Source organism: Rattus norvegicus, chromosome 1 (assembly GCF_021556685.1).
Source record: "Rattus norvegicus strain SHRSP/BbbUtx chromosome 1, alternate assembly SHRSP_T2T, whole genome shotgun sequence".
NCBI lineage: Eukaryota > Metazoa > Chordata > Mammalia > Rodentia > Muridae > Rattus > Rattus norvegicus.
Window position 1 is genome coordinate 257,213,400 of NC_141534.1, and position 24,641 is coordinate 257,238,040.

Genomic DNA, 24,641 nt, shown 5'->3' on the forward strand with positions numbered 1-24,641 from the left:
TCCTAAAGGACTTAGGGAAGGAGGCTGAACCTGGCAAGCACGGACTATTTGGTGGCCTGGGAACACTGAAAGTTTGGAAATAAGATGACGGATGGAAAATGAGAACACAGTCCCTGAGGTGAGCCCGGGTTTGGACTAAGATTTGTTGAGTGATCACGGGTAACGGCATGGCTTACTTGTGCATAAGAGCATTCTCTGTGTGCTGTTCTTTCACCCCTCCAGATCCCCATCTCACCCACTCAGACCTCAAGCTGAATAGCCTGGAGGGAGTGGGGAGCGAGGACTCACACCTTGAACTGGGAAGCGAGAGCTACGCAGAAATCTGATACTGTCGTCCCCAACCGCACATAGACCAAAGGCAGGAGGGCATGGCAAACATGTTTTGCAAGAAGTGAGGTGCAGGTTAGAGAGCAGAGTACAAGACTCCAGGACCCAAGGTTTACGCGTCCCTGCAGTAGGTAAATGGGAGGGGTCTTAGGACCAGAGCAGACCTGCAGGACCAGCCTGTTTTAGGGCGCACACGGTGGTGAGCCCCCCCCACCAGGGGGCGGGCGATACCCAGACCGACTCAGCCTGGAAGAAAGGGGACGACAGGAGCAGTGGGCCTCGAGCATCTCCCACAAATCGGGTCTATTGTGCGTGTTGGGGGGCGCAAAGGAGGGCGGACGCCCTTCCCCGCCCCCGCCTCCGGCCCGCCTCCGGCCCCCGCCCCACCCTCGGCTCCGCCTCCACCCCGCCTCGCTCCGGCCGCGGCCCCTTCCTCCCGCAGCTGGTGCCGTGGGGCCGCGGAGCGGCACATCGCTGTCTTCATGGGCCCGGATCCCAGCGCAAAGGTGAGGGAGGCGGGGAGTGCGGGCGGTGGCAGGGCCGGGGGCTGCGGCCGGGCAAAACCTTGTCCACGTCCATTCCATCCTCCAAGCTAGGCTAGGCCTTTTTCACCGCCGAGACCCCAATCCTGCATAAAAGGTTCTAAAGGGGCACGGGCGAGGCCTCGGGTCGTGTAGGGCGCAAACCGGCCTTCGCGGAGTCCGGAGACCCCAGTGGGGCAGGATCCGCGTGGAGAACAGTGTTCCCCTGGATCTGGGTCATGTCTCCTGGCGTCCGGCGGGATCGAAGGAGAGCTTGTCCTCGAGCCGCAGCAGTAGATACTGAGGTTAGATCTGATCAAAGGAGAGAACCGCGGACTGTCCAGGATGGTGGAGGGAGGGGAACACGAGGGAGAGGCGTCCTCAAACCTGAAGACACCTCCATCCTACTGGACAGAGGCAAATACCGCTAACCCCAGGTAGACATCAGGGATGAAGGTTGAGAGCCTATTGATCCTATTGGGGGGATCCTCCCCTCCCCAGTTTTCTCCACCCTAGGATCTAACAGAAGATGAACAGAGTTCAGTGGGCAAGCCCTGGGAAGGAACCCAAACTTGGAATGAAGTGTGGGGTGTGAACTGGAGACCTTGAACCCTCAGTGCTGGGGGGGGGGGGTGTGGCATGCTCCACCCCCTGGCCATTAACCTGGCCTCCCAACAGGTTAAGTGGGGCTGAACGCTTCAGCCCAGTTTTCCAGATCTAGAAATGCAATCAATCTGTAGGGGAAAGAGGGCTGCTAAGGCTAAATTCGAGGACCTCCTCCTCCCTGGGTTAGTTAGGCAGGCATTCTCCTTTATAGGCACTTACCCCAGGTCAGAACACACACACACACACACACACACACACACACACACACACACACTGGGGGTGGGGGCACAGACCAGAGAGAGAGAGAGAGAGAGAGAGAGAGAGAGAGAGAGAGAGAGAGAGAGAGAAGAGAAGAGAAGAGAAGAGAAGAGAAGAGAAGAGAAGAGAAGAGAAGAGAAGAGAAGAGAAGAGAGAACTGGCCTTATGACCAGGATTCTCAGGAAAGGAGAAAGAATTCTGCTGTGCCTCTCACCCCAGTAGACGCTGTCAGCCACCAAGCCTGCAGCAAAAGTCAGATCCCTGTATGCATTTCGTGAATACTTATCTGTGCCTGCATGTAATTGTGTTTGAGGACTCAGGATACATGTGTGCGCTATGCCTGGCTCACTATCAACAATTGTGTGTGTGTGTGTGTGTGTGTGTGTGTGTGTGTGTGTGTGTGTACAAGACCCTCCTGTTGAATAGGAAGCCAGCTATCTGACCCTGAGCCAGCTATGTTCACCTCTGAGGTTATATGATTCACTAAATAGATGACAGGTAAACACAACTTTATATGGCCCCTTGTGTGCCCTTGGGTACATGTGTGCACACACTTGTGCTCACGCATGACTCCTATAAATGCATGTGTTCTCAGCCCCACTTGAACATGTGTGCACACTGTGTGCAACTGTGTCCCAGTCTTCGAGACCCACGTGACTCAAAATAAATGCATGCGTGTGCCATTCTCTCCACACTGAGTGCTTCCTCTGACCTAGGATGTGTTCCTCCTGCCCTGACCCGGACACTGACTTCCCTAGCCATAGGGCTCACCCTTCAGTGCTGAGCAAATAGGAGGCCCCAATGTAAACAGGTGTGCTTCACGGTGAGGATGGGGCTTCGGCAGCATGAAACTTCCTGTCACCCTAGCCCTCAAAATAAGAACTTGATGCCCTTTCTGTGGCTCAAAGACTCTCTCTCTCTCTCTCTCTCTCTCTCTCTCTCTCTCTCTCTCTCTCTCTCTCTTTCGATCCCCCCACCCCCCGCCCAGTGCTAACCTTTACCTCTTGAACAAAACCTCCAAATTCTTGCTATTCCTCTGACCAGCTCCAGTTTCCTCCCCTCTCTTTATGGCCAGATGGTTAATATTTGACCCAGAAGGAAAAGGAGAGGCCAACGACACCCTCTGACCCTGCCTATGGCTGTCTGATGACATTGGGTAGATCAGGCATCCTCCACACCTCACCCAGCTGAGGAAATCTGCGGAAGTCCCCTGGAGATAAGGGGGAGGTCTATCAGTCACCCCCACCTCATGAAAGGTGGCCACGAGTTTCAGGATCCTGTGGCTCACCGGCTCCCTATTGCCTAAGTCTTAACTGGTCTTTCACACCGCAGTCTCCCGCACAGATCTGTGTAGCTCAGGGACCCAAATACCTGCACCTCACCCCCAGCCCCTCATGCCTGTGCTTCCTGCCAGCAGGTAGGTCTACCAGGTAGGGACTCGAGTAGATGCCCAGGCAGAGAGTGCAGTGTGGACTCGCACGGGCAAGGCAGAGATGTGTACCCCTTAGAGAAAAATGCCAGAGAGAAGTGTCTAATTAAAGAGAAATTCCAGAGGGAGCTCTTAGGCCAAGGGAAAGAAAAAACAAAGGGAAAACAGAACAAAATCAACAAAGGCCCATTAACTGACTGCCCAGGCCTTCAGCAGACGGCTCCCCCGCAGGCAGCATTGTTGGAGCAGTCTCCTGACTGCAAGAGAGCTGTTCCCCATGGTAGAGGTTAGAGCTGGTCTAGGGTCTTTTGAAGACAGTGAGTTTGCCACAGCCTTCGGCATCAGAGCAGAGCTGGGCGGAATGCTGTCAGTCTTCCCTGGTGTGGGGGTTCTGTGAACGTCTGGCCTCTGTCTTTCAGTGCCACCTGAAGTCTGGGCAGTACTGTCCCTCTCATGCCCACACACGGATCAAAGGCTTTTCATTTTGGAAGGTTTGTTTGTTTGTTTGTTTATTGTTTTGGTTTGTTTTTTTCCTCCTTCAGAGAACAGAGAACTGGAACTTGCCCTGAAGTTGGGGGCAAGGTGACCCCTTCAGTACCCTACAATTCTGCTGGGATCCTACAATTCCCACTCTCCATGGATTTGATACAGAAAGGCACGTGACCCACCCCTCCCTCTGACTTCTCACCTGTGATTCCATGGCCACACAACCCTGTGGCTCCATGTCCCCGCCATTCCAGGATCCTCCATGGCCCCATGACTACTTGACCCCCATGACCTCATGACCCCTCACCTCCATGTGATCACACCCTGGACTTTGAACCCAGTGACTGATCTTCCCCTCCCCTCCTGTGACTCTTCCGGGCTGCCCTTGGGGTCTTGTTGGTCTGAACTTCCCCAGGAAGATGTGGGGGAGGCTCTGGCCCCTCCTCTTCAGCTTCCTCACAGCAACAGCAGTGCCTGGACCCTCACTGCGGAGACCATCCCGAGAGCTAGATGCCACCCCACGGATGACCATCTCCTATGAAGGTTAGACCCCCAACCTGGAAAGATTATGGCTGCCAGAGCTGGGGACAGGAAGTAGCCCCCAGGGGGGCTCACTGCCTCTCTTCTTCCTAGAGCTCTCCTGGATCAGGCACTTCAAGGGCCAAGCCCAGAACTATTCAACACTGCTGCTGGAGGAGGCTTCCCAAAGGCTGTTGGTGGGGGCTCGAGGTGCCCTGTTCTCTCTCAGTGCCCGTGACATAGGAGATGGGACTCACAAAGAGGTCAGCCCCTGGCATCTGGGCCAACCACAGGGTCTCCAGCTTCCTGGGACCTCAGTTACCTGGACACCTGCCCCTCAGCCTTCCAACCTCAGGACAGCACTGTCCTTTCTAGCCCAGGGCTCCTTTTGAAATCCACCACACTTCCCCCGTACTCTGGAGCAACACTGTTTGATTCTCCGGGTGGTGGATATTGAGGTCAACTTAGCAGTCTGTCCCTTTACTCTCACTAGATCCACTGGGAGGCCTCCCCAGAGATGCAAAGCAAGTGTCATCAGAAAGGGAAAAACAACCAGGTATGTGATCTCCCTGTCCCCAGTTCTCCTTTCTTCCTCCTCAACCAGGGGTGCCAGAATTAGAGGGACACAGGTAGAGCGGGACAGATGTGCATCCAAGTGTACAACCACAATGAGTGGTGTGAGCGGCTGGCCTAGGGTAACCCTTCTACCCCAAATATCCATGGTCTACAGCTTAGCCTGTACAGTAACTTAATCCTCTTCCCAGGGCATCTCAAATTATAATCGTAACCGTAAGTAACTGCTGTAAGTGACAACTAGATCTGGTTGTAAAATAATCTGATAAAACATTGTTGTACGGGGTTGGGGATTTAGCTCAGTGGTAGAGCGCTTGCCTAGGAAGCACAAGGCCCTGGGTTCGGTCCCCAGCTCCGAAAAAACAAAAAAAAAACAAAACAAAAAAAAAACATTGTTGTACACATTTCAGTCAGTCTAAGTACCTGGTGTTCTTGGAAAGACAGTAGTCAAATATTAGTCCTTTCTAGCTAAAAGGCAGAGTGTCTGTAAGAGGCTGGGGGACCATGTCTGGTTAAGTAACAACCATTTAGAGAGTGTTTTAGGTTTTTTGCATCTACTTTTTTTTTTTTTTTTTTTTTGGAGTTTTTGAGACAGTGTCTTACTGTGTAGCCTTGACTGGCCTGCAACTCACTCTGTAGACCAGACTGGCCTCCAACTCACAGAAATTTGCCTGCCTATGCCTCCCAAGTGCTGGGGTTAAAGGTGTGTAACACCACTCCTGCTTGGAGAGATGTCTAAGAATACACATTCTTGGACCAGCGACATGGCTCAGCCTAGGCACACACATAAACACACAAAATAAACAGATAGAAAAATAAAAATGCATATTCTAAGCTAGTTATAGTGGCATATGCCTATAATTCCAGGCCTTGGGAGTTTGCAGATAGATAGACAGATAGATAGATAGATAGATAGATAGATAGATAGATAGATAGATGTGTGTGTGTGTGTGTGTGTGTGTGTGTGTGTGTGTGTGTGTGTGTGTGAAACCAAAAGGGCACATTCATACTGGACATGATGGTAGCATGTGCCTATGATCCCAGCAGTTGGGAGTTAGAGGTAAGAAGATTAGAAGTTCAAGGAAAGCCTTGGCCTCAAACAAGTTTGAGGCTAGCCTGGGCTATAAGAGATTTTTATTTCAAACCAAAAGCAATATACATCCAAGGCCCACCAATGTAGAAATTCTGACTCAACAAGTCTGTGGTGTGTCCCTCTAAAATTTTCTATGAGAGCCTCCCTCAGTGCATTGTGGGTAATAGACAGAGCTAGTGGGGTAGGTGAACCAAGGTCATAAAGTCTCATAAATGTCCAGTGAAGGGTTGGACTTCATTGTGACACCGATACTCATACTGCTGGGTGCCTTCGAGGCCCTCATTGTGAATCACAGGTTCCGGATCAGTTGGTCTGAAAAGGCCCCCAGATGCTGCTACTCTAGAGAGCCAAGTAAAGCTGCTATCTCTGGTTCCCAGGCCACTCTGAGCAGCAAGGTATCGGAGAACATTTCTCAAAGCATTGTCCTGAAGGATATTCATTTTCAAAAGAGGGACTGAAGTGGTCTGGCGCGTTTGGAAAGGGAGACATTTCTACCCCACAGTGCACAGCGACATCCTTAAGGCTGTGAGAAGTCACCCAGTAGAGATAGCCTGCAGCCCAGTCTCCCTGACTACACAGTTCTCCCCAATCTGCCTTTTTTCTGTCTTAGAGAGCTACTCCAGGAATGTCTGACTCACCCCACATGCCAGATGAGTTAAAATAGACTGAGTCTAGAGGCAGGAAGGAGGGTTGAAGTTGGGGGCATGCTAGGGCTGAGGAAAAGACCTGAGCAGATCAATACAAGGAACAAACATAGGTGACAGAGCAAGTAACAGCATATAAGAAGATAAGAAGTCTTCCATGGATTCTACCTCTGGATGAGCAGGATGATCAGAGAGAGTTGGACAGCAACCTAGGGCACCTGAGGGACAGAGGAAGCCAGTGTGGCTGGCATAGATAGCGTGAGCAGACGGGGAAGACCAGGGGCACGTGGTGAGAGCATTGGTAAGTTGCAGCCATGCCATGGTCTGTTGTACATCTGGGATGCTTTGGAGAGTCAACTGAATGGGCGCAAGAGGGCATTGACAGATGGACTATCTCTGGAGGGAAACTTTAGACGTGGTGTCTACAGTCCCCTTCTCCAGCCACCTAGGAGACAGGAACACATGACAGGCTGTCGACAACAGATCCCCTTGTCTGTTTGAATTTTACACTCTGAGTACCTTTCACTTATACTTGCCGAGTAAATAGTTGTTATAAAGAGTAGCGTAGCAGGTTAGGAGGGGGTCAGGTGGCTGCTAGGCTGAGGTAATGGTTGTCTAGACCGGATGAGAATAGTGAAGTGGACAAGTTCAAGAACCACTTGGCACAGTGACTCATGGAGAAGGACTGAGTGTGAGGAAGAGAGAGTGGGCCACAGTAAAGATGCTTCTGGATCAGAGCAAGGTGGATGGAGGCAGAGGAGGGAAAGACGAGATAAACAGGTTTAAGAGTTAAGGTTTGGGTCAGGGAAAAGGGGACTTTCCTTTAGGACAACATGAAATTAGCATTGCTTGTGAGATAATAGAAAGAGGATTTGTGGGAGCTCCAGGGTTAGGGGGGAGCATTGCTCAAAAGTAACTTTTTCCCAGTGCGCATTAGTGTTTTGCCCTACATGTCTATCTGTGTGAGGGGGTCATGTCTTGGGGTGACAGGCGGTTGTGATCTGGTAACTGAGACTGGTTCCTCTGGAAGAACAGTCAATGTTCTTAACTGCTGAGCCATCTCTCCAGCTCCTCACAAGTAATACTTGAGCTCATGTCAAGCCCCCATTCTCCTGAAACGCTCCTCTATCTTTGAACTCTGACAGAGCCTGAAAGTTAGGTGGAGGGGATTGCAAGAGGCAGAGGCAGGAGACGCAGGAAGAGTGGTGTCAGGTAACCAGAGGCATCTTGGAAAGTGTATGCTATAGGTGGGGGCAGGAATCAGACTACAAAGCTAGACTAATGGAGGTGGCTTATATCTGGGCGGACGAGTTACTTCTCTGCCTCTCTCTGTCTGTAGACGGAGTGTTTCAACCACGTGCGATTTCTACAGCGGCTCAATGCCTCCCACTTCTATGCATGTGGGACCCACGCCTTCCAGCCCCTCTGTGCAGCCATTGTGAGTATCCCTGCCCCTAGCCCTGACTCCTAACCCCAGACTGGCCTGACGTTGAGCTGCAGCCCTTGCCTGTCCTCAGGACCACTGACCCATTGGGACCCTTATTCTCCAGGATGCTGAGGCCTTCATCTTGCCTACTAGCTTCGAGGAGGGAAAGGAGAAATGTCCTTACGACCCAGCCCGTGGCTTCACGGGCCTTATCATTGGTGAGCAGACACTCCTGCAGTCAGTCCTCAGCTGCAAGACTCTATGATCTGAATGTGAATCCTGTTGCTAGGACTTGCCATTTGTGCATGCCATGTTTCCTATTGCACACAACATGTATCTCATGCCTGGATGTCTCTGCCCCAGATGGAGGCCTCTACACAGCCACGCGGTATGAATTCCGGAGCATTCCTGATATCCGCCGGAGCCGCCACCCACACTCTCTGAGAACCGAGGAGGCACCCATGCACTGGCTCAATGGTTAGGAGATTGAGGTGCAGGATGACGGGTTGGGGGGAGTCTATTTCTTACTGTTTGTTCGTTTGGGCAGCTGACCATCCCATTTCCAAGCCTGCAGGTGAGCCTGTCCATTCCACACGTGTATTTTGGAAGACGGTTGGGGGGGGGGGGCTGTGAGGAGGCAGGGTGTGTGGCTGTGAGGGGGCGAGGCTTGGGGCGAGGTTGTGGGAGAGAGCTTGACCTGTTTCATAAGCCACCTAAATAAATACTCAACCCACAGATGCTGAGTTTGTGTTCTCTGTGCTGGTGCGGGAGAGCAAGACCAGTGTAGTGGGTGACGATGACAAGATTTACTACTTCTTCATGGAGCGTGAGGAAGGTTCCAGCAGCTTCACTCAGAGTCGCAGCAGCCACCGTGTGGCTAGAGTAGCCCGTGTGTGCAAGGTGCATATGATGCAGTCAGGGTATGGGAGAGAGGCTAGACCTCTGATCCTGATCCTGTGTCCCTATCTCCCCAGGGAGATCTGGGAGGGAAGAAGATCCTACAGAAGAAGTGGACATCCTTCCTGAAGGCTCGCCTCATCTGCCACATCCCACAGTATGAGACACTTCGTGGGGTCTGCAGCCTGGATGCTGATACGTCATCCCACACACACTTCTATGCAGTCTTCACACTGACGACACAGTGGTAAGCACAGACGTGGGAAAGGAAAGGAACTGAGGAGTCTTAAGGACCGGAGCTGACATCATTGATAAGCTGGGGAGAGGGAGGGCTGGCTGCAAAATGAGGTCAGGCATGTCAAGCTATCATAGGGCCAGAGGGCATTGTGGTCCACTCATGCACAAGACAGGCCCATAGGCCTACAGTGGAGATGAACCATGGTAAAGTGGTTCCAGATGGAGCACAGGGTTGGGGCAGGCTCTACTTAGTCCTCCACTATTTCCACTCCTAGGAAGACTCTGGAGGCTTCAGCCATCTGCCGCTATGACCTGGCTGAGATTCAGGCTGTCTTCACAGGCCCTTTTATGGAGTACCAGGATGGTGCCCGGCGCTGGGGCCGCTACGAGGGTGGAGTCCCTGAACCCAGGCCTGGCTCGGTGAGCATCCAGGCCTGGACCCTGTGATGAATAGACAAAGCTGGGAGTGGGGTTCGGCCTTGTAAGAGGGAGGCAGGTGGTGGAGTCCTGAGTCTCATCACCAATCCCCCCACCCAGTGCATCACAGATTCATTGCGCAGCCGAGGCTACAACTCATCTCAAGACTTGCCATCCCTCGTTCTGGACTTTGTGAAGTTGCACCCACTGATGGCTCGGCCTGTGGTACCCACACGTGGGCGGCCCCTGCTGCTGAAGCGCAATGTACGCTACACACATCTCACAGGAACACACGTCAGCATACCTGCTGGACCCACCTATGACCTGCTCTTTCTAGGCACAGGTGCTTCTGACCCAAATCCCTGATCCTTAATGGCCTTGGTTACTGACGCTTCTGAACTCAGTAGTTCCTGCCACATTGGCTTGGAGTGCCCCGTGTCCTGAGGGACCACTGCTGGTGGCCGGTTCCTTGTCTCTAACCTTATGATTCCTGAGTTGTTCCCATAGGCCTCCTGTCGGGTACTGAGACTGTCGGGTACCACACTGTTTGTTCTGACCTTTGCCCTTTCTACATCAGCTGATGGCTGGATCCACAAGGCCGTAGTCCTGGGCTCTGGGATGCACATTATCGAAGAGATACAAGTGTTCAGGGAGTCCCAGTCTGTGGACAATCTAGTTATCTCACCGATGCAGGTAGTCTGGCCTCAATATGCTAACAGAAAAGGGGACTGGGGAGCTGGGCAGAGACTCAGGGGTTGCTGACCGACTGTCTTCTCTGGTTTCAGCACAGCCTCTATGTGGGGGCTGCGAGTGGAGTCATCCAGTTTCCTCTGTCCAGTTGCTCACGCTACCGTTCCTGCTATGACTGCATCCTGGCACGGGACCCCTACTGTGGCTGGGACTCCAGCACCCATGCCTGCATGGTGGCCACCACCATAGCCAACAGGTCCCATGGGACAGGTTGGGAATAGGGATGGGGTACATGGGTCTTAAGTGGAAGAAGAAAGCCCACCAGCCCGTAAGGTATTATTAGTAATCCTGATGCCCAACTCCCGTTGTTCGTGAATCTTGATTTTCTGTCTGCAGGACAGCATTGATACAGGACATAGAGAGAGGAAATCGAGGCTGTGAGGGCAGCAGGGATGCAGGTAGGTGGAACTCAGGGACTTGTGCGGATGTTTTAGAGTTGCTGTGCTTGGGTCGTTTTGGTGAGGATGACCCAGCACAGGGTGCTTGACGGATATTTATTTCTCAAGTACAGTGTAAGCAAGGAAATGGGCGCAAGACTAGGAGACAGGTGGGGGCGTGGCTCATTGGTAGAGAACTCTCCTTGTCTTTCATGTGTAAAGGCTCTGGGATTGCTCTCTAGAACCACACACCACACCACACACAGACACACACACACACCACACACACACACACACACACACACACACACACACACGGGGGGGGGGAGGAGTTAATGAGTTCATTATGGTCATGTGATCATATCTAAAGTGTATGCCTACATGGGGGAGGTGTAAGCACAAACAACTGTGATTATTAATCATTTCGACTACAAGATGCAGACGGTTAATGTGTTTCTCTCCAAACAAAATCATGTGGCAGAGCCGATATCTAAAGGAAGAACAAAGTCAGCGTCATGGACTGAGAACTTAGGTGCCAAGCACTGGTCTAAATACTGCCGTGTGTTTATTTTCACAACACTCGGTGTGAGCGGCACCATTATCATCCCCATGAGAGACCGCCCCTCTGAGGCATGGGGAACGTAAGGAGCCAGCTCAGTTACTCAGCTACTGAGCAGCAGGTGCAGAATCGGCATGGCTGAAGCAGTCAGACGAAGTTTGTGCTTCTGATCACTAAGCTGTGCCAAGTCCAAGCTTGTCCGGCAGGTGGAAGGCTTGAGGCAGGCAATGGCACTCAAGCAGGGGGTTAGAGAACTCAGGTAGAAGAGGCTGTCGAGGTGAGCAGGGACCATGTTCACACTGTCTGTCCTTACAGGAAACCTCTCAAGAGTTTTACACCAAGTAGTATGATCAGATTTAGATTGTTTTTGTTTTTGTTTAATCTAGACAGGGTTTCTTTGGGTAGCCTTGGCTGTCCTGGAACTAGCACTGTAGACCAGGCTGGCCTTGAACTCAGAGATCTGCCTGCCTCTGCCTCTCAAGAGTTGGCATCAAGGGACTGGAGAGATGGCTCAGTGGTTAAGAGCATCGGCTGCTCTTCCAGAGGTCCTGAGTTCTATTCCCAGCAACCACATGGTGGCTCACAACCATCTGTAATGAGGTCCTCTGGTCTTCAGGCACACATGCAGGCAGAAAGCTGTATGATGTATACTAAATAAATAATTAGTCAAATAATTAAATAAATATTTAAAAAAAGAGTTGGCATTAAAGGCCTCCCTGCCCTTATTTTTAAAAAATATTTTGAGTGCATTTTGCCTACATGTACGTATGTGCACATCTGTGCCCGATGTCCGTGGAACCACCCCATGGATGCTGGGAGCCAAACACAGGTCCTCTGCAAGGGCAACAACTGCTCTTAACCACTGCGGGCCATCTTTCTAGCTCCTGTGTTCAAAAAATTTTTTTTAAAGATTTATTCATTTATTATATATAAGTACACTGTAGCTGTCTTCAGATACACCAGAAGAGGGCATCGGATCTCTTTACAGATGGTTGTGAGCCACCATGTGGTTGCTGGGAATTGAACTCAGGACCTCTGGAAGAGTAGTCGGGTGCTCTTAACCACTGAGCCATCTCTCCAGCCCCTCAAATTTTTAAAACTGTATTTATTTTGCTCACAAGCCTGTGTGATGCGGATGCGCACGTATAAGACACCTTATGAGAGTCCATTTTCTCCTTCCTACATGTGGATCCCAGGGCTTGAAATCAGTGGTCAAGCTTAGCAGCTAGCACCTACACTCATTGGCCTGTCTCCTCAGTCTAGATTTGTTTCCAAGGATTACCTTTAGTTGCAAGAAGAGATTAAACGAGGGCCCTAGAGGGCAGGCAGCCATGGAAGGAGAGAAAGGAACAGGCCTGAGTCTCATGAGGATAGACATAAAAATGAGGCAGAGAGGCAAGGGAGCCTCCCAGGTTCCTGATGCAAACTGCTGAGCAGGTGGTGGTAGCAAAGAAAGGACCTGTGTGGGTGATGAATGAGATTCTGGCCTTATGGAGATGCCCGCAAATGGTAACGGTCAAGTCTCAGGAAAGGAAGCTGTGCGGAAGGTAAGATTAGGAGTCCTTTGGTAAATGGTAGGAACTGAAAGCACAGGAAAGAGGAGCTGCTAGAGAAGGAAAAAAAGGCCCAAGGCACTGCTGACTCCTGATGAAGCCCATATGAGTCCTGGGAAGCATACACAGGCTTGCTTAGATGTCACTAATTCTAGACTTTGTGCTTCTAGACAGCTGTCTACAGACTATCTTGCCATTCCCAATGCTGTCTGGGATGGGCAGGTATTGATCTTCCCTCCCCATCCTCCCCAGGACCACCACCGCCATTCAAGACCCGATCTGTGCTCCGGGGTGATGATGTCCTCTTGCCCTGTGACCAGCCATCTAACCTGGCCCGGGCTTTGTGGCTCCTCAACGGGAGCAAGAGCCTGAGTGATGGGCAGGATGGCTACCGCGTGGGAGTGGATGGGCTGCTGGTAACAGACACACAACTGGAGCATAGTGGCAACTATGGCTGCTATGCTGAGGAGAACGGCCTCCGTATGCTGCTGGCTTCCTACAGCCTCATAGTCCGGCCAGCCACCCCTGCCCCAGCTCCACAAGCCCCTGCCACACCTGGGGCACAGCTGGCACATGACATGAGATTGTTCTATGTGGTAGCCATTGCTATACTTGGTGGCCTCTGCCTTATCTTGGCATCTTCCCTCCTCTATGTGGCTTGTCTGCGGGGAGGCAGACGAGGTCGAAGACGAAAATACTCATTGGGTCGGGCTGGCCGGGCAGGGGGCTCAGCCGTGCAGCTGCAGACTGTCTCAGGCCAGTGTCCCGGAGAGGAAGATGACGGTGATGATGGAGAAGGCGCTGGCAGTCTGGAGAGTGGCTGCCTCCAGATCATCCCTGGGGAAGGAGCCCCAGCCCCACCACCCCCACCACCTCCACCCCCACCTGCTGAGCTGACCAATGGACTGGTGGCCCTGCCCAGCCGGCTGCGAAGGATGAATGGCAACAGTTACGTGCTCCTGAGGCAGAGCAACAATGGAGTGCCAGCAGGTCCCTGCTCCTTTGCAGAGGAGCTCAGCCGCATCCTGGAGAAGAGGAAGCACACGCAGCTTGTAGAGCAGCTAGATGAGAGCTCTGTTTGAACCTAGCCTCCTAAACAAATGCTCTTCCAAGCCAGCCTGTCTGCCCTAGGCGGGGCCACTGCCTCCCCAAACATCCACTCTCCTTCTTGCTCCCAACTCCATTTCCTTCTTCCAACTTTTTGATGTCTCTGTAGGGCTGGCCAGAGTCATGGTTAGCCAAAGTCCCCTCTTCAGTCTCCAAGACACATGTGAGCAGCCCAGACCCACCGGTGCTCCTCAAAGGTAGGTGCTCCCCAGAACCAAGTACTCCGCAAACCCAGACCCAGTTTCTGTCCCTTGACCTAAAGACTTGGGAGGAGAGGATTGTCTTCTTATCCCATTATCTGTCCAACCTTCCTCTTCTTCTCAGGTAGGGCTCTGCAGGTCCAGATGGCCTCAATGTCACCACCCTCTGCACAGCTGTGTGCTGGGTAGTCCTGAATTCAGACAAGACCTCTCTCTACCAGCCACCTGAGTCCTGCTTCCATTCCCATGTGCACATGGAAGAATGTTTATCAGCTGGGCTGCAGTGTCCCGCTCCTCCTCTTGGGGCATCCTTGTCTCACTCCTCCTAGATTCAGGGCACCTTCCAATTGTCACCTTCCTATCTAGTCCTCTTCAGTCCCAGCCCCATGTGGTAACCCTTTGGCAGGAGTCAGGGAACAGGCCGGCTTGGGAGGAAAGAAGCATCACTCCTCTCTTCTTTCCTCTGTAACCCTTGTGAGTCAGCCTCCCTCCTCCTCTCATTCACATGCAAGGGTGCCAGAGCTCCAGGCATGTCCTTTTCTTGTGCATATGTGGCAACACATCCACGTCATGTGCTGACATTTCCACCCACATGTACATTCTGAACCTCCCCTTGCTGCCTCAGTCAGACCTCTGTCTACTGGGCTTGGTCCATGGATATTTCAAAGGGAGATTTCCCTTCCCATTTAGCTGTCCTCACTGAACTAGGACAAGTGGCCAACACTGCACTCAATGAGCCAGCCTCCCTCTTAGGGACCAAGCAATTGCTTCTCCTAGACCAGAGCAGGAGGAAGTGATCTGTTATCTCACCTGGCACATGAAGCCCATTCCTGGAACTATGCAAAGGGCAGAGGCTGGGAGTTTGGATGCTTGGCTCCCATTCCTGTCCTACCTCACCAGGGCACTTTCAAGGTCCAGGGCCTCAGATGTCTCCAGGCCCATATGGGACAATCAACCCTGACTGAGCTCTCCCATTCCCCTTGGGTGAGGATGACTGTTATTTTTGTAGCTGAGAACGTGGAACCCCACGAGTTTTTACTGCCCTTCACCCATACCTCTCCCACCTCCACCCCACAATGAATGTATTTATTGTGAGAATGGCTGTACTTCTTCAGGAATGCCCCCCACTCATCACCCAGGTGGGTGGAGCAGGCATGTGATGGAATGGGGAGCCTGGGCTCTGCTCCTCCTGATGTTGGCTAATAAATGCCCTCTTTCCCCACAGCTCTGAGTGTCTGCTTGGTCTAGACTGCTTTTACCAGGGGCAGGTTTCTGGCTTAGAGAGAAGGTGCTCCATTGTTTTCTTCATCTAGGGTTGGCCTTGCTCCCCATAAGAATATTTACATAACATCCTCTGCCACTGCCTTTGCTGAGCTGGGCAGGCACAGAGGCCACGGGTCAGGGGCTCATTTTATTCACTGATGATGTTAAGGGGCACAAAATCAGAGCAGCTTAAGAAGTCACAGGACTCCTAGCATTTGCTCCTGTCCCTCTTCCTTTGGCTTTATCTTTGCAGATAGGGGATCTCACAGTTGCTCAAGCTGGTCACCAACTCCTGGATATGTGCAGCTATTGAGACATACTAACAGCTCCTTGCTTTAAAAAAATGTTGCATGTATGCACATGTGCTTGAGCATGCCAGGGTGCACATGTAGAGGGCAGATGACAGCTGGGAGAATCTGTTGCTGCTTCCACTACGTGAGTCCTGGGAATCCAACTCAAGTCAGCAGGCTTGGCAGTGATGGCCTTTACACACTGAGCCATCTAGCCAGCCCTGCCTTTCTTATTTTTTAAAGACATGGTCTTTCTGTGTCGCCCTCGATGGCTTGGAACCCTCTATGTAGACTAGGCTGGCCTTGAACTCATCTATCTGGCTGCCTCTGCCTTCCGAGTGCTGCCACATGACAGCCTTTCCCTTCCCTTCCCTGCTCCACTCCCCGCTGCTGGGTGCCCTTAGAGATCAAAGGAACCATCACTGACAGTTGTTGGTTGCCTTGTGGTTGCCGAGGACTGAACCTGAGGCCTCTGAAGAGCAGCAAGTGCCCTGAACTCCTAACATCTCTGCAGCCCCTGCCTTGATTAGAGTAAGCCTAGAAGATACTTCTTACCAGCCCGTGTGCTCCTCAACCTTTTCAGCACTTCCCACTCTTCGAGCCAGGGAAAGACATGGGCTCATTTCTGTACAAGCACTTGGGGCTAGCAGTGTGGTCTGCTTGTGATCTGGGACCTACTCTGAGACTCTGAGTCACACTGCCCTTGACACTTAACCACTGAAAGGTTTTATGTTCTGCTTCCGGTTTTAGAGTCAAAAGTATGGCTTATGCTTAAAATATGCATACATTTTGAGCCAAGCACAGTGGAACACACCTTTAATCCCAGCATTGGGAAGCAGAGGCAAACAGATCTCTGTGAGTTTGAAGCCAGCCTGGTCTATATAGAGATCCAGGACAGCCAGAACTACATAGTGAGATCCTACTTCTTGGGGGAAAAAAAGTATAGATTTTTGAATTGTGACTTTGAGATGCTGGAGAGATGGCTCAGGTGGTTAAAAGCACTGACTGTTCTTTCAAAAGACACAAGTTCAATTCCCAGCACCAACATGGTGGCTCACAACTGCCTGTAACTCCAGGAGACCCCTGTCTTTTGGCCTTTGTGGGCACTGCATGTGCACGGTGCACAGAAATACATACAGGCAAAACACTTATACACATGATAATCAATCTTTGAATATGGTCTTAGGTGAGTTTAATGACTTCGGCTTCCTTTCTTTCTTTTTCTTCTTTGAGACAGGGTTTTTTGGACCAAGTGAGGTAAAAGACAGCCATACTTTTTTTTTATTTTTTATGTTTTTACAACAACAAATGACTTTGGTTTCCTTTCTTTTTCTTCTTTGAAACAGGGTTTTTCTGTGTAGCTCTGGTTGTCCTGGAACTCACTCTGTAGACCAAGCTGGCCTTGAACTTAGAGATTTACCTGTCTCTGCCAACCAAATGTTGGCACCACCAATGCCAGGCTCGACTTTGGTTTCCCAAACTGCACACAAACACGGATATGAGGTGCTTTGCCCAATGCCATACTATAGTAAGGGCAACAGGACATCCCATGTCCTTCAGAAGACAGCCTTCAACCCTTCACTGTGTTTTGAAATCATTATATTTCAGAAAACAAGGTCCTGAAGTGTTGTACACTTCTCACATCTCAGTTTGCAAGGAGGCCACATGAATCAGAATTAGGGTATCCCCAAGGTCACTAAACCTGGGTAGACGTGGGCAATGGAACTCTTCTTTTCTTCCCCCCCCCCCCCCCCCCCCCCCCCCCGGAGCTGAGGACCGAACCCAGCTCTACCACTGAGCTAAATCCCCAACCCCGGAACTCTTCTTTATTCCAGGACACTCCCCCGCTGGTAGGCTCCACCTACTCGGCCTGTCCAAAGCCTGGTTCTCTACTGTGCTCATATTGAAGCTGGAGCAGAATCCTGGAGTTCTCTGGGCCGCAGCCCGTGGAAGGTAGTCCGTTTGTTGGTGAAGGGGTGCCACTGGCCCTGGATGCTAGGGTTGTCCGTGTGGAAGGGCTTGCGGATGCGGATCACATCCAAGCCGGACTGGTCTGCCAGCTTCTGCACCAGCGATGTGATCTCCTCCACCGACTTGCTGTTGACATTTTCCTCGCGCACAGCCCCGTTAACTGGCAGAGGGACGTGGGAATGAGTGGAAGCCGCCAGGTCGGAAGTCAAACAAGTAGAATCCAGCGGGCAAGCAGGGATCCCACCCTCCCGCCCTAGCCCGGCCCCACTCACGGTATTCGGCCACTATTCTTGGCACAGCGCACGGGCGAGGGTTCAAGTATATTACGACTCCTGGGTTCCGTCGGGCGAAGTCCGTCACTTCGCGTTCCACGAACTCCCTGGGGACCCAACGAAGGTGAGTACGGTGACCCGAACCCAGTCCCGTCGTTCCCCGAACCCCTTTCCGGTCCTCCGACTTCCGCATGCCTCACCTGGCGCCGCGGGACGAGGGCGCATCCCGACTGAGGGTGAGGCTGAGACGCTGCAGCTGCTGCACGTAGCGACCTAGCCCATTATGGAGGACGCTGGTCAGAAAGCGGCTTGGAGTACCGCGCGCGGTCATGGCTACCGCCAGACAGCCAGGAGAGCTGGAAGGCGGGACTAACCGGTGACTTCCGCTTCCGGGGGCATGGGCGCCCTGGAGAGTTTTGCTTCCGGAGTCACAGCGAGCGGCGCGTGCGGGCAACCCACGTTTTGGACAGAACACTAGAGAGGAGAGTGGTGACGCGAAGCTGGGGGCGGGAGCGTGGAGCTTCTGAAGCCGAGGGTAGAGCCCTGGAGCCTGTAAGGGAGCCGGGTAGGAGCGCGTGACCTCCAGCTGTGTGGAGGGTCCCTGTGACTGCTAAGAGCTAAGAGCGCCTGGAGTTGGGGTTCAGACAGGATGCAGAGAGCTATAGAGATGAGGTTGGCGAGAAGAGTCCGTAGAGGGGTAGTAGACGTGAAGAGATGATACAGAGAAGCCTTTTAGATTGAGGGGCCGTAGAAGGCTTTAGAAGTGAGCTGGTGGAGAGAAATCGTAAAGGACCTACAAGTATGAGAGTCTTCAGAGAGGGGCGTAGACGCGAAAGGGTAGTATAGGTGTGTGGGGTTGAAGTAACAATATACAGGCAACCAAGGGGATTAAGAATTGTGTTCGTGGGGCTGGGGATTTAGCTCAGTGGTAGAGCGCTTACCTAGGAAGCGCAAGGCCCTGGGTTCGGTCCCCAGCTCCGAAAAAAAAAAAGAACAAAAAAAAAAAAAAAAAAACCCAAAAAACAAGAATTGTGTTCGTAAAGAAATTTGAGGAGAAATAGAGAAAAGGTAGCAATAGTGAGTTCTGTGAGTTCTTGTGAAGGGCTCCTAGGGTCTGGCCTATTAAAGGTACAAAACCAGACACCAAAAGTTTTTGCAGTAGTGGCATCCCACTCCATTAGGAATGTGGCTCCTTCTCCGGCGTGCTTATCCCCTCCGGATCTTGCTGCCACTGCGTGGGGAGTGGATGGGTAGGAGAGGCCTGCCCCGAAGCTTGGCTCCAGGCCCTCCCCGAAGAAGGTACAGAAAAGAAGCGCTTCCAGCCTTAGAGGTACCAGTATCACCTGTGACTACAACTGAAATCCGCCAATATTTACGAGCACATGGGATCCCCTTCCAGGATGGCCACAGCTGCCTTCGAGCACCAAGTCCCTTTGTGGCACCCTCAGACATCAAAAATCAGAAGAAGGATGCTACCACTTCCTTCTGCCTCTTCATCGACAAGACCACAGGACACTTTCTCTGCATGACCAGCCTAGCAGAAGGGAGCTGGGAAGACCTCCAGGCCAGTGTGGAGGGACGAGGCGATGGGGCCAAAGAGGGAATCCTACTTGGGGAGGGCCCAGAAGCTGAGGACAGGGAGGAGGTCTTGAGAATCTGGAACCGAGCCATACCTCTTTGGGAGCTGCCTGATCCCCAGGAAACCCAGCTAGCTCGTGTGATGTTTGGCCTTACCAAGGTGACAGATGACACACTCAGGAGATTCAATGTCCGCTATCTTCGATCTACTCGAAGTCTGGTCTTCCCTTGGTTCACCCCTGGGAGCTCAGGATTACGTGGCCTGAAGCTACTAGGGGTTGAGGGTCAGGAAAATGGAGTACAGTATGTAGAGACCACCATTCCCCGGCCTGGTGTCTATCACAACCTATTTGGATTACCCCTGATCGGCCGTAGAGACACTGAGGTGGTCCTGACAAGTCGAGAGCTGGACAGCCTGGCCTTGAGCCAGTCCACGGGGCTGCCAACCCTTTCCCTACCCCGAGGAACGGTCTGCTTACCCCCAGCCCTACTCCCTTACCTCGAACAGTTCCGGAGGATTGTGTTCTGGCTAGGGGATGACCTTCGATCGTGGGAAGCTGCCAAACTGTTTGCCCGAAAACTGAACCCCAAGCGATGCTCTTTGGTGAGGCCTGGGAACCAACAACCTCGTCCCCTGGAGGCCTTAAACCAAGGCTTAAGTCTTCCCCGTATTCTCCGTACTGCCCTCCCTGCCTGGCACAAGTCTATTGTGTCTTTTCGCCAGCTCCGAGAAGAGGTTTTAGGAGAGCTATCAAATGTGGACCAAGCAGCCGGTGTCCGTTGGAGCCGATTCCCAGACCTTAATCGGCTGCTGAAGGGTCATCGGAAGGGCGAGCTGACGGTCTTTACAGGTGACTCTATAAAAATCACTGGGGGGCTGGAGAGATGGCTCAGTGGTTAAGAGCACTGGCTGCTCTTACAGAGGACTTCGAGTTTAATTCCCAGGACCCATACAGTGGCTCAAAGTCATCTGTAGCTCCAGTTCCAAGGGGATCTGATGACCTCTTCTGACCTCAAAGGACACAGGCATGCATATGATGCATAGACATACATCAGATAAACATTCATACCCATAAAATAGTATAAAAATAGTTTTAGTAAAGGATTAGACAATTTGGTGACAGTGTGTGGGTTTAGTATGTGCATGAATGCTTTGCCTAGGCGTGTATGTGCACAACACAGTCCCCTGGAACTGGACTTGGAGATGGTTGGGAGCCATCGTGTGGGTGCAAGGAATCAAATCCAGGTCTTCTGCAAGACAAGTGCTCTTACTTACTATTTCATCTCTCCAGCCCACTGCTGTGTTAAAAGGAGGCTGTAATCTTGCTTCAAAGATAAGACTTTCGGGCTGGAGCGATGGCTCAGAGGTTAAGAGCACCGACTGCTCTCCCAGAGGTCCTGAGTTCAATTCCCAGCAACCACACGGCTCACAACCATCTGTAATGGGATCTGATGCCCTCTTCTAGTGTGTCTGAAGACAGTGACAGTGTATTCATATACATCAAATAAAATTTAAAAAAAAAAGACAAGACTTTCATCTCTTTTTGTTTTTTTTAAGATTTATTTATTGTATGTATATGAGTATACTGTCACACTCTTCAGACACACCAGAAGAGGGCATCAGATCTCATTACAGATGGTTGTGAGCCACCATGTGGTTGCTGGGATTTGAACTCAGGACCTCTGGAAGAGCTGTTAGTGCTCTTAACCACTGAGCCACCTCTCCAGCCCCTCTTTTTTTTTTTTGTTTTTGTTTTTGTTTGTTTTGTTTTGTTTTTTTGGTTGTTCAAGACAGGGTCTCTTTGTGTAGCCCTGGCTGTCCCAGAACTCACTGTATAGACCAGGCTGGCATTGAACTGAGAGACAACACACCCCACCCCAACCCCCAATCCCCACCCCTGTGCTTCTGCCTCTCATGTGTTGCCAGACTCTCCTGTTAACTCAGAGCTTTGTCCTATAGGGCCAACAGGCAGTGGCAAGACAACATTCATCAGTGAGTATGCCCTGGACTTGTGTACCCAGGGAGTGAACACACTGTGGGGTAGCTTTGAGATCAGCAATGTGAGACTAGCCCGGGTCATGCTGACTCAGTTTGCTGTGACACGGCTAGAAGAACAACTGGACAAGTATGAAGAGTGGGCAGACCGTTTTGAGGACCTGCCTCTCTATTTCATGACTTTCCACGGACAACAGAGCATCAGGTAAGATCTTCAAAGCCCAGTTACTTTTAAGGAGATAATTAATTAATTAGAGGCAGGTCTCTTGATAGCTCTAGCTGTCCTGGATCTCATTATGTAGACCAGGTTGCCCTTGAGTCACAGAGATCCACCTGGCTCTGTCTTCAGTGTGTTGGTATTAAAAGGTGTGTCTCACCATTCCTGGCCCTTCCTTTCATTTTTGAGAGATCACATCATATTTTCGATTCCGTTTCCCCCAGTGAGAGTGCCACCCAGTCTCTTTAGACAGGCCTGGGGTTTTCAGAGAACAGGAAGTCGGAAGAGCAGGTCTTCATCACTGTGTTCAGGATGTAAGCTCTAGAGTGTCCTGGGCTACTTGTTGACTATTTAAACGGCTGCTTCTCTTTCCCAGGTCTGTCATAGACACAATGCAACATGCTGTCTACGTCTATGACGTTTGTCATGTAGTCATCGACAACTTGCAGTTCATGATGGGTCATGAGCAGCTCTCTACTGACAGGTGAATTCTTCTTGTCTAACTCTAACACACTTGTCTTCTCTTGAAGCTGTGCCGGGACTTGAGTGTGAATTCTTAAGTAGAAAGTGTAATAAGAGGGTTGGGGATTTAGCTCAGTGGTAGAGTGCTTGCCTAGCAAGCACAAGGCCATGGGTAATAAGTGTAATAAGGCTGGGACAGTTTATACAGAGTGGTGTGCTTGAGGGTCTGGGTATGTTCCACCCAATCAATAACCCCCTTTCCTGCTGAACTTCGTGTTGCAGGATCGCAGCTCAAGACTACATTGTTGGAGCCTTTCGGAAGTTTGCCACAGACAATAGCTGCCACGTGACTCTGGTTATTCACCCACGGAAAGAAGATGACGACAAGGAACTACAGACAGCATCCATTTTTGGCTCAGCCAAAGTGAGTTGGCTTTAAGGCACTCAAGCTTTGAGGAGTTAGCGAGGTATAACTAGAAACAGTCCTCATTTGACTGGCATGGGGCTCTGGGGCCATGGCATGAGAGGTACCAGGGATGGAAGTTGGTTCTTTGCAGTTAGGAACTCAGATCTGCTAGCAGTAGAAGGCGAGAGCTGGTGATTGCAGCTCCGTGAGTCAAGCTGTGATGGGCAGCACAAGTACTCAAGTGGTCTGTGAGTCCTCCTGACATCTGGGGGACTTCCAGCAGACATAACAACAAAAATTATACTGAGGTTTCCAGACAGTAGGTATCAGGTTATCAAATAGATGGGAAGGCCGTCTGGACCACAGGACCAGCGCCATCCTGATATCTCCAGTGGTTTACTGAATTCCTTTTACATGCAAGGCCTCAGCTAGGAAAGGGGAGTTCAGGTTGAGTTGCAAAAATTATATCACTTTGAAACAAACATGGAACAAGAATAACACAGAAGTTTTAAAAAAAAATGGTGGTATTGTAGAGGATCAAAGGTGGTCCCTAGAGAAGTGACACATGAACGGTAATAAGGTGGGCAGATAGGAGGGACTACCATGGAGGAGAGGCACCGAAGCAGGAGCAGCAGCACAAAGTCTGAGACAGTGGTGAGTTTGTTACAGCTGGGAGATTAAGCGGCTCTAGCCTCAATTATGATTAGTTTAAAGAGCATGGTGATGAGGGGGTACTTTTTCCTTTTTTAAAAAATATAATTTATTTCTTTCATGTATATGGATGTTTTGCCTGCATGTATGTCTGTGTACCTCATGCATATTGGTGCCCACAAAGGCCAGAAGAAAGTATTGGATCTCTGGAACTGGAGTTACAGACATTTGCAAGCTACCCTGGAGGTGCTGGGAATTGAACCTAGGTCCTCTGAAAGCAGCCAGTGCTCTTAAACTGCCAGGCCATCTCTCCAGTCTATCCTTTCCCATTCTTGCCATTCTTCCCTGCACTCACATCCTTTCACTCATGTCTTTTTTCTCCTGCCCCCTCTCCCTTAGGCCAGCCAAGAAGCAGACAATGTTCTGATCTTGCAGGACAGGAAGCTGGTGACTGGGCCTGGGAAACGGTATCTGCAGGTGTCCAAAAATCGCTTTGATGGAGACGTAGGCGTCTTCCCACTTGAGTTCAACAAGAGTTCCCTTACCTTCTCCATCCCACCTAAGAGCAAAGCCCGACTCAAGAAGATTAAGGATGACAATGGACTAGTGGCCAAGAAGTCCTCCTCTGGAAAAAAAGGGTCTGCGCACCAGAACTCTGAGACTTGCATAGGCCAGGACCCCTGCCAGCCAGATACCTCCCCGTCCTCAAGGTGAATGCAGTCAGAGCTGCTTGCTGAAGTGACCCTGGTGAACCAGGCTGACACAGACTCTTGGCCTTCTGCTGGGGCTCGTCCCGAGTGAGCCTTTCCCAGCCCAGGGCTCGGTTCCATGGTGAAAAGTTTAATTCAGCAGCTACTAAGGCTCTCCTATATGCTGGTTCAGGTTTTTTCCCCATAGGTTTTCATGTATAGCACTGAAAAGACAAAGTCTGTTTCCAAAGAACCAGCATCTTGGGGTTGGGGATTTAGCTCAGTGGTAGAGCGCTTGCCTAGGAAGCGCAAGGCCCTGGGTTCAATCCCCAGCTCCGAAAAAAAGAACCAAAAAAAAAAAAAAAAAAGAACCAGCATCTTGGTGAAAGGAACAAAGCTAAGTGGGACTGCTCAGCTAGTTTTGATCAGTCACCCTAAAAAGATGGCTGATCAGAGTGCATGTGAGAACCATGGTCTGGTGAACCTCTGGAGAAAGGGATCCAGGTGGAGAAACACCAAAATCACAGGGGGGAATGAGCAAGTCAGATAAAGAGGGCGGACCCTGAACCTGCCACGAAACAGGAGGCTTGCTGGGACTCCAGCATGTTGGCATTCGGAGCGGAAGAGTAATGCAGTGGGCACCTCTCTGCTCTGCTTTGTCGAGCCAGGCATAAGAATTGATCTGAGGTGCTTATCCTGTGCTGTCAGAGCCTCAAAGCTGGACCATGGAGAGAAGCTGTGAGCCTGCAGTGCCTGCCCCCTTGATGCCGATTCCACTGTGTGCTGCTGCCTTGGACAGCGGGAGCTAGGACTCTTGGTGGAGCCTTTTCCAGTTGAATGAAGCATTTCTATGGCCTCTGTTTCTGT

General features: G+C 51.3%; 3 protein-coding genes across 12 annotated transcripts; 2 read left to right on the forward strand and 1 right to left on the reverse strand.

Moving 5' to 3' along the window:
* Positions 1-765: 765 nt before the first annotated feature.
* On the forward strand, positions 766-15,203 carry Sema4g (semaphorin 4G). 4 transcript variants are annotated; one of them, XR_015632564.1, is made up of 16 exons: positions 766-833; positions 3,684-4,170; positions 4,261-4,409; positions 4,640-4,702; positions 7,796-7,894; positions 8,007-8,100; positions 8,246-8,359; positions 8,619-8,782; positions 8,857-9,026; positions 9,357-9,436; positions 9,554-9,776; positions 10,011-10,126; positions 10,219-10,379; positions 10,520-10,581; positions 12,925-13,976; positions 14,104-15,203. XR_015632564.1 is itself a non-coding variant. In XM_087575247.1 (15 exons), the coding sequence occupies exons 10-15, from the start codon at positions 9,365-9,367 to the stop codon at positions 13,752-13,754; spliced, it is 1,464 nt and encodes a 487-aa protein (XP_087431373.1). In that variant the 5' UTR covers positions 766-833; positions 3,684-4,170; positions 4,261-4,409; positions 4,640-4,702; positions 7,796-7,894; positions 8,007-8,100; positions 8,246-8,359; positions 8,619-8,782; positions 8,857-9,026; positions 9,357-9,364; the 3' UTR covers positions 13,755-15,203.
* A 1,504-nt stretch (positions 15,204-16,707) lies between these two features.
* Positions 16,708-18,133, reverse strand: Mrpl43 (mitochondrial ribosomal protein L43). Its single transcript, NM_001399464.2, is given in 3 exon segments — positions 16,708-17,663; positions 17,776-17,882; positions 17,976-18,133. Coding segments are annotated over 3 exon segments (471 nt in total). The 5' UTR covers positions 18,107-18,133; the 3' UTR covers positions 16,708-17,430.
* On the forward strand, positions 17,416-24,634 carry Twnk (twinkle mtDNA helicase). 7 transcript variants are annotated; one of them, XM_087564293.1, is made up of 6 exons: positions 18,194-20,204; positions 21,314-21,554; positions 21,943-22,050; positions 22,311-22,452; positions 23,485-23,795; positions 24,443-24,634. In XM_087564293.1, exons 1-6 carry the CDS (start codon positions 18,959-18,961, stop codon positions 24,453-24,455), a joined length of 2,061 nt encoding a protein of 686 aa, XP_087420419.1. In that variant the 5' UTR covers positions 18,194-18,958; the 3' UTR covers positions 24,456-24,634.
* Positions 24,635-24,641: the final 7 nt, after the last annotated feature.

Coding starts and splice junctions, on each gene's coding strand:
- Sema4g (XM_087575247.1), top strand. CDS start 9,365: ATGGAGTACCAGGATGGTGCCCGGCGCTGGGGCCGCTACGAGGGTGGA. Junction 10,380..10,519: donor GCCACCACCATAGCCAACAG/GTCCCATGGGAC, acceptor TTCTGTCTGCAG/GACAGCATTGATACAGGACA. Junction 10,582..12,924: donor TGAGGGCAGCAGGGATGCAG/GTAGGTGGAACT, acceptor CATCCTCCCCAG/GACCACCACCGCCATTCAAG.
- Twnk (XM_087564293.1), top strand. CDS start 18,959: ATGTGGCTCCTTCTCCGGCGTGCTTATCCCCTCCGGATCTTGCTGCCA. Junction 22,051..22,310: donor GAGCAGCTCTCTACTGACAG/GTGAATTCTTCT, acceptor TTCGTGTTGCAG/GATCGCAGCTCAAGACTACA. Junction 22,453..23,484: donor CCATTTTTGGCTCAGCCAAA/GTGAGTTGGCTT, acceptor CCTCTCCCTTAG/GCCAGCCAAGAAGCAGACAA.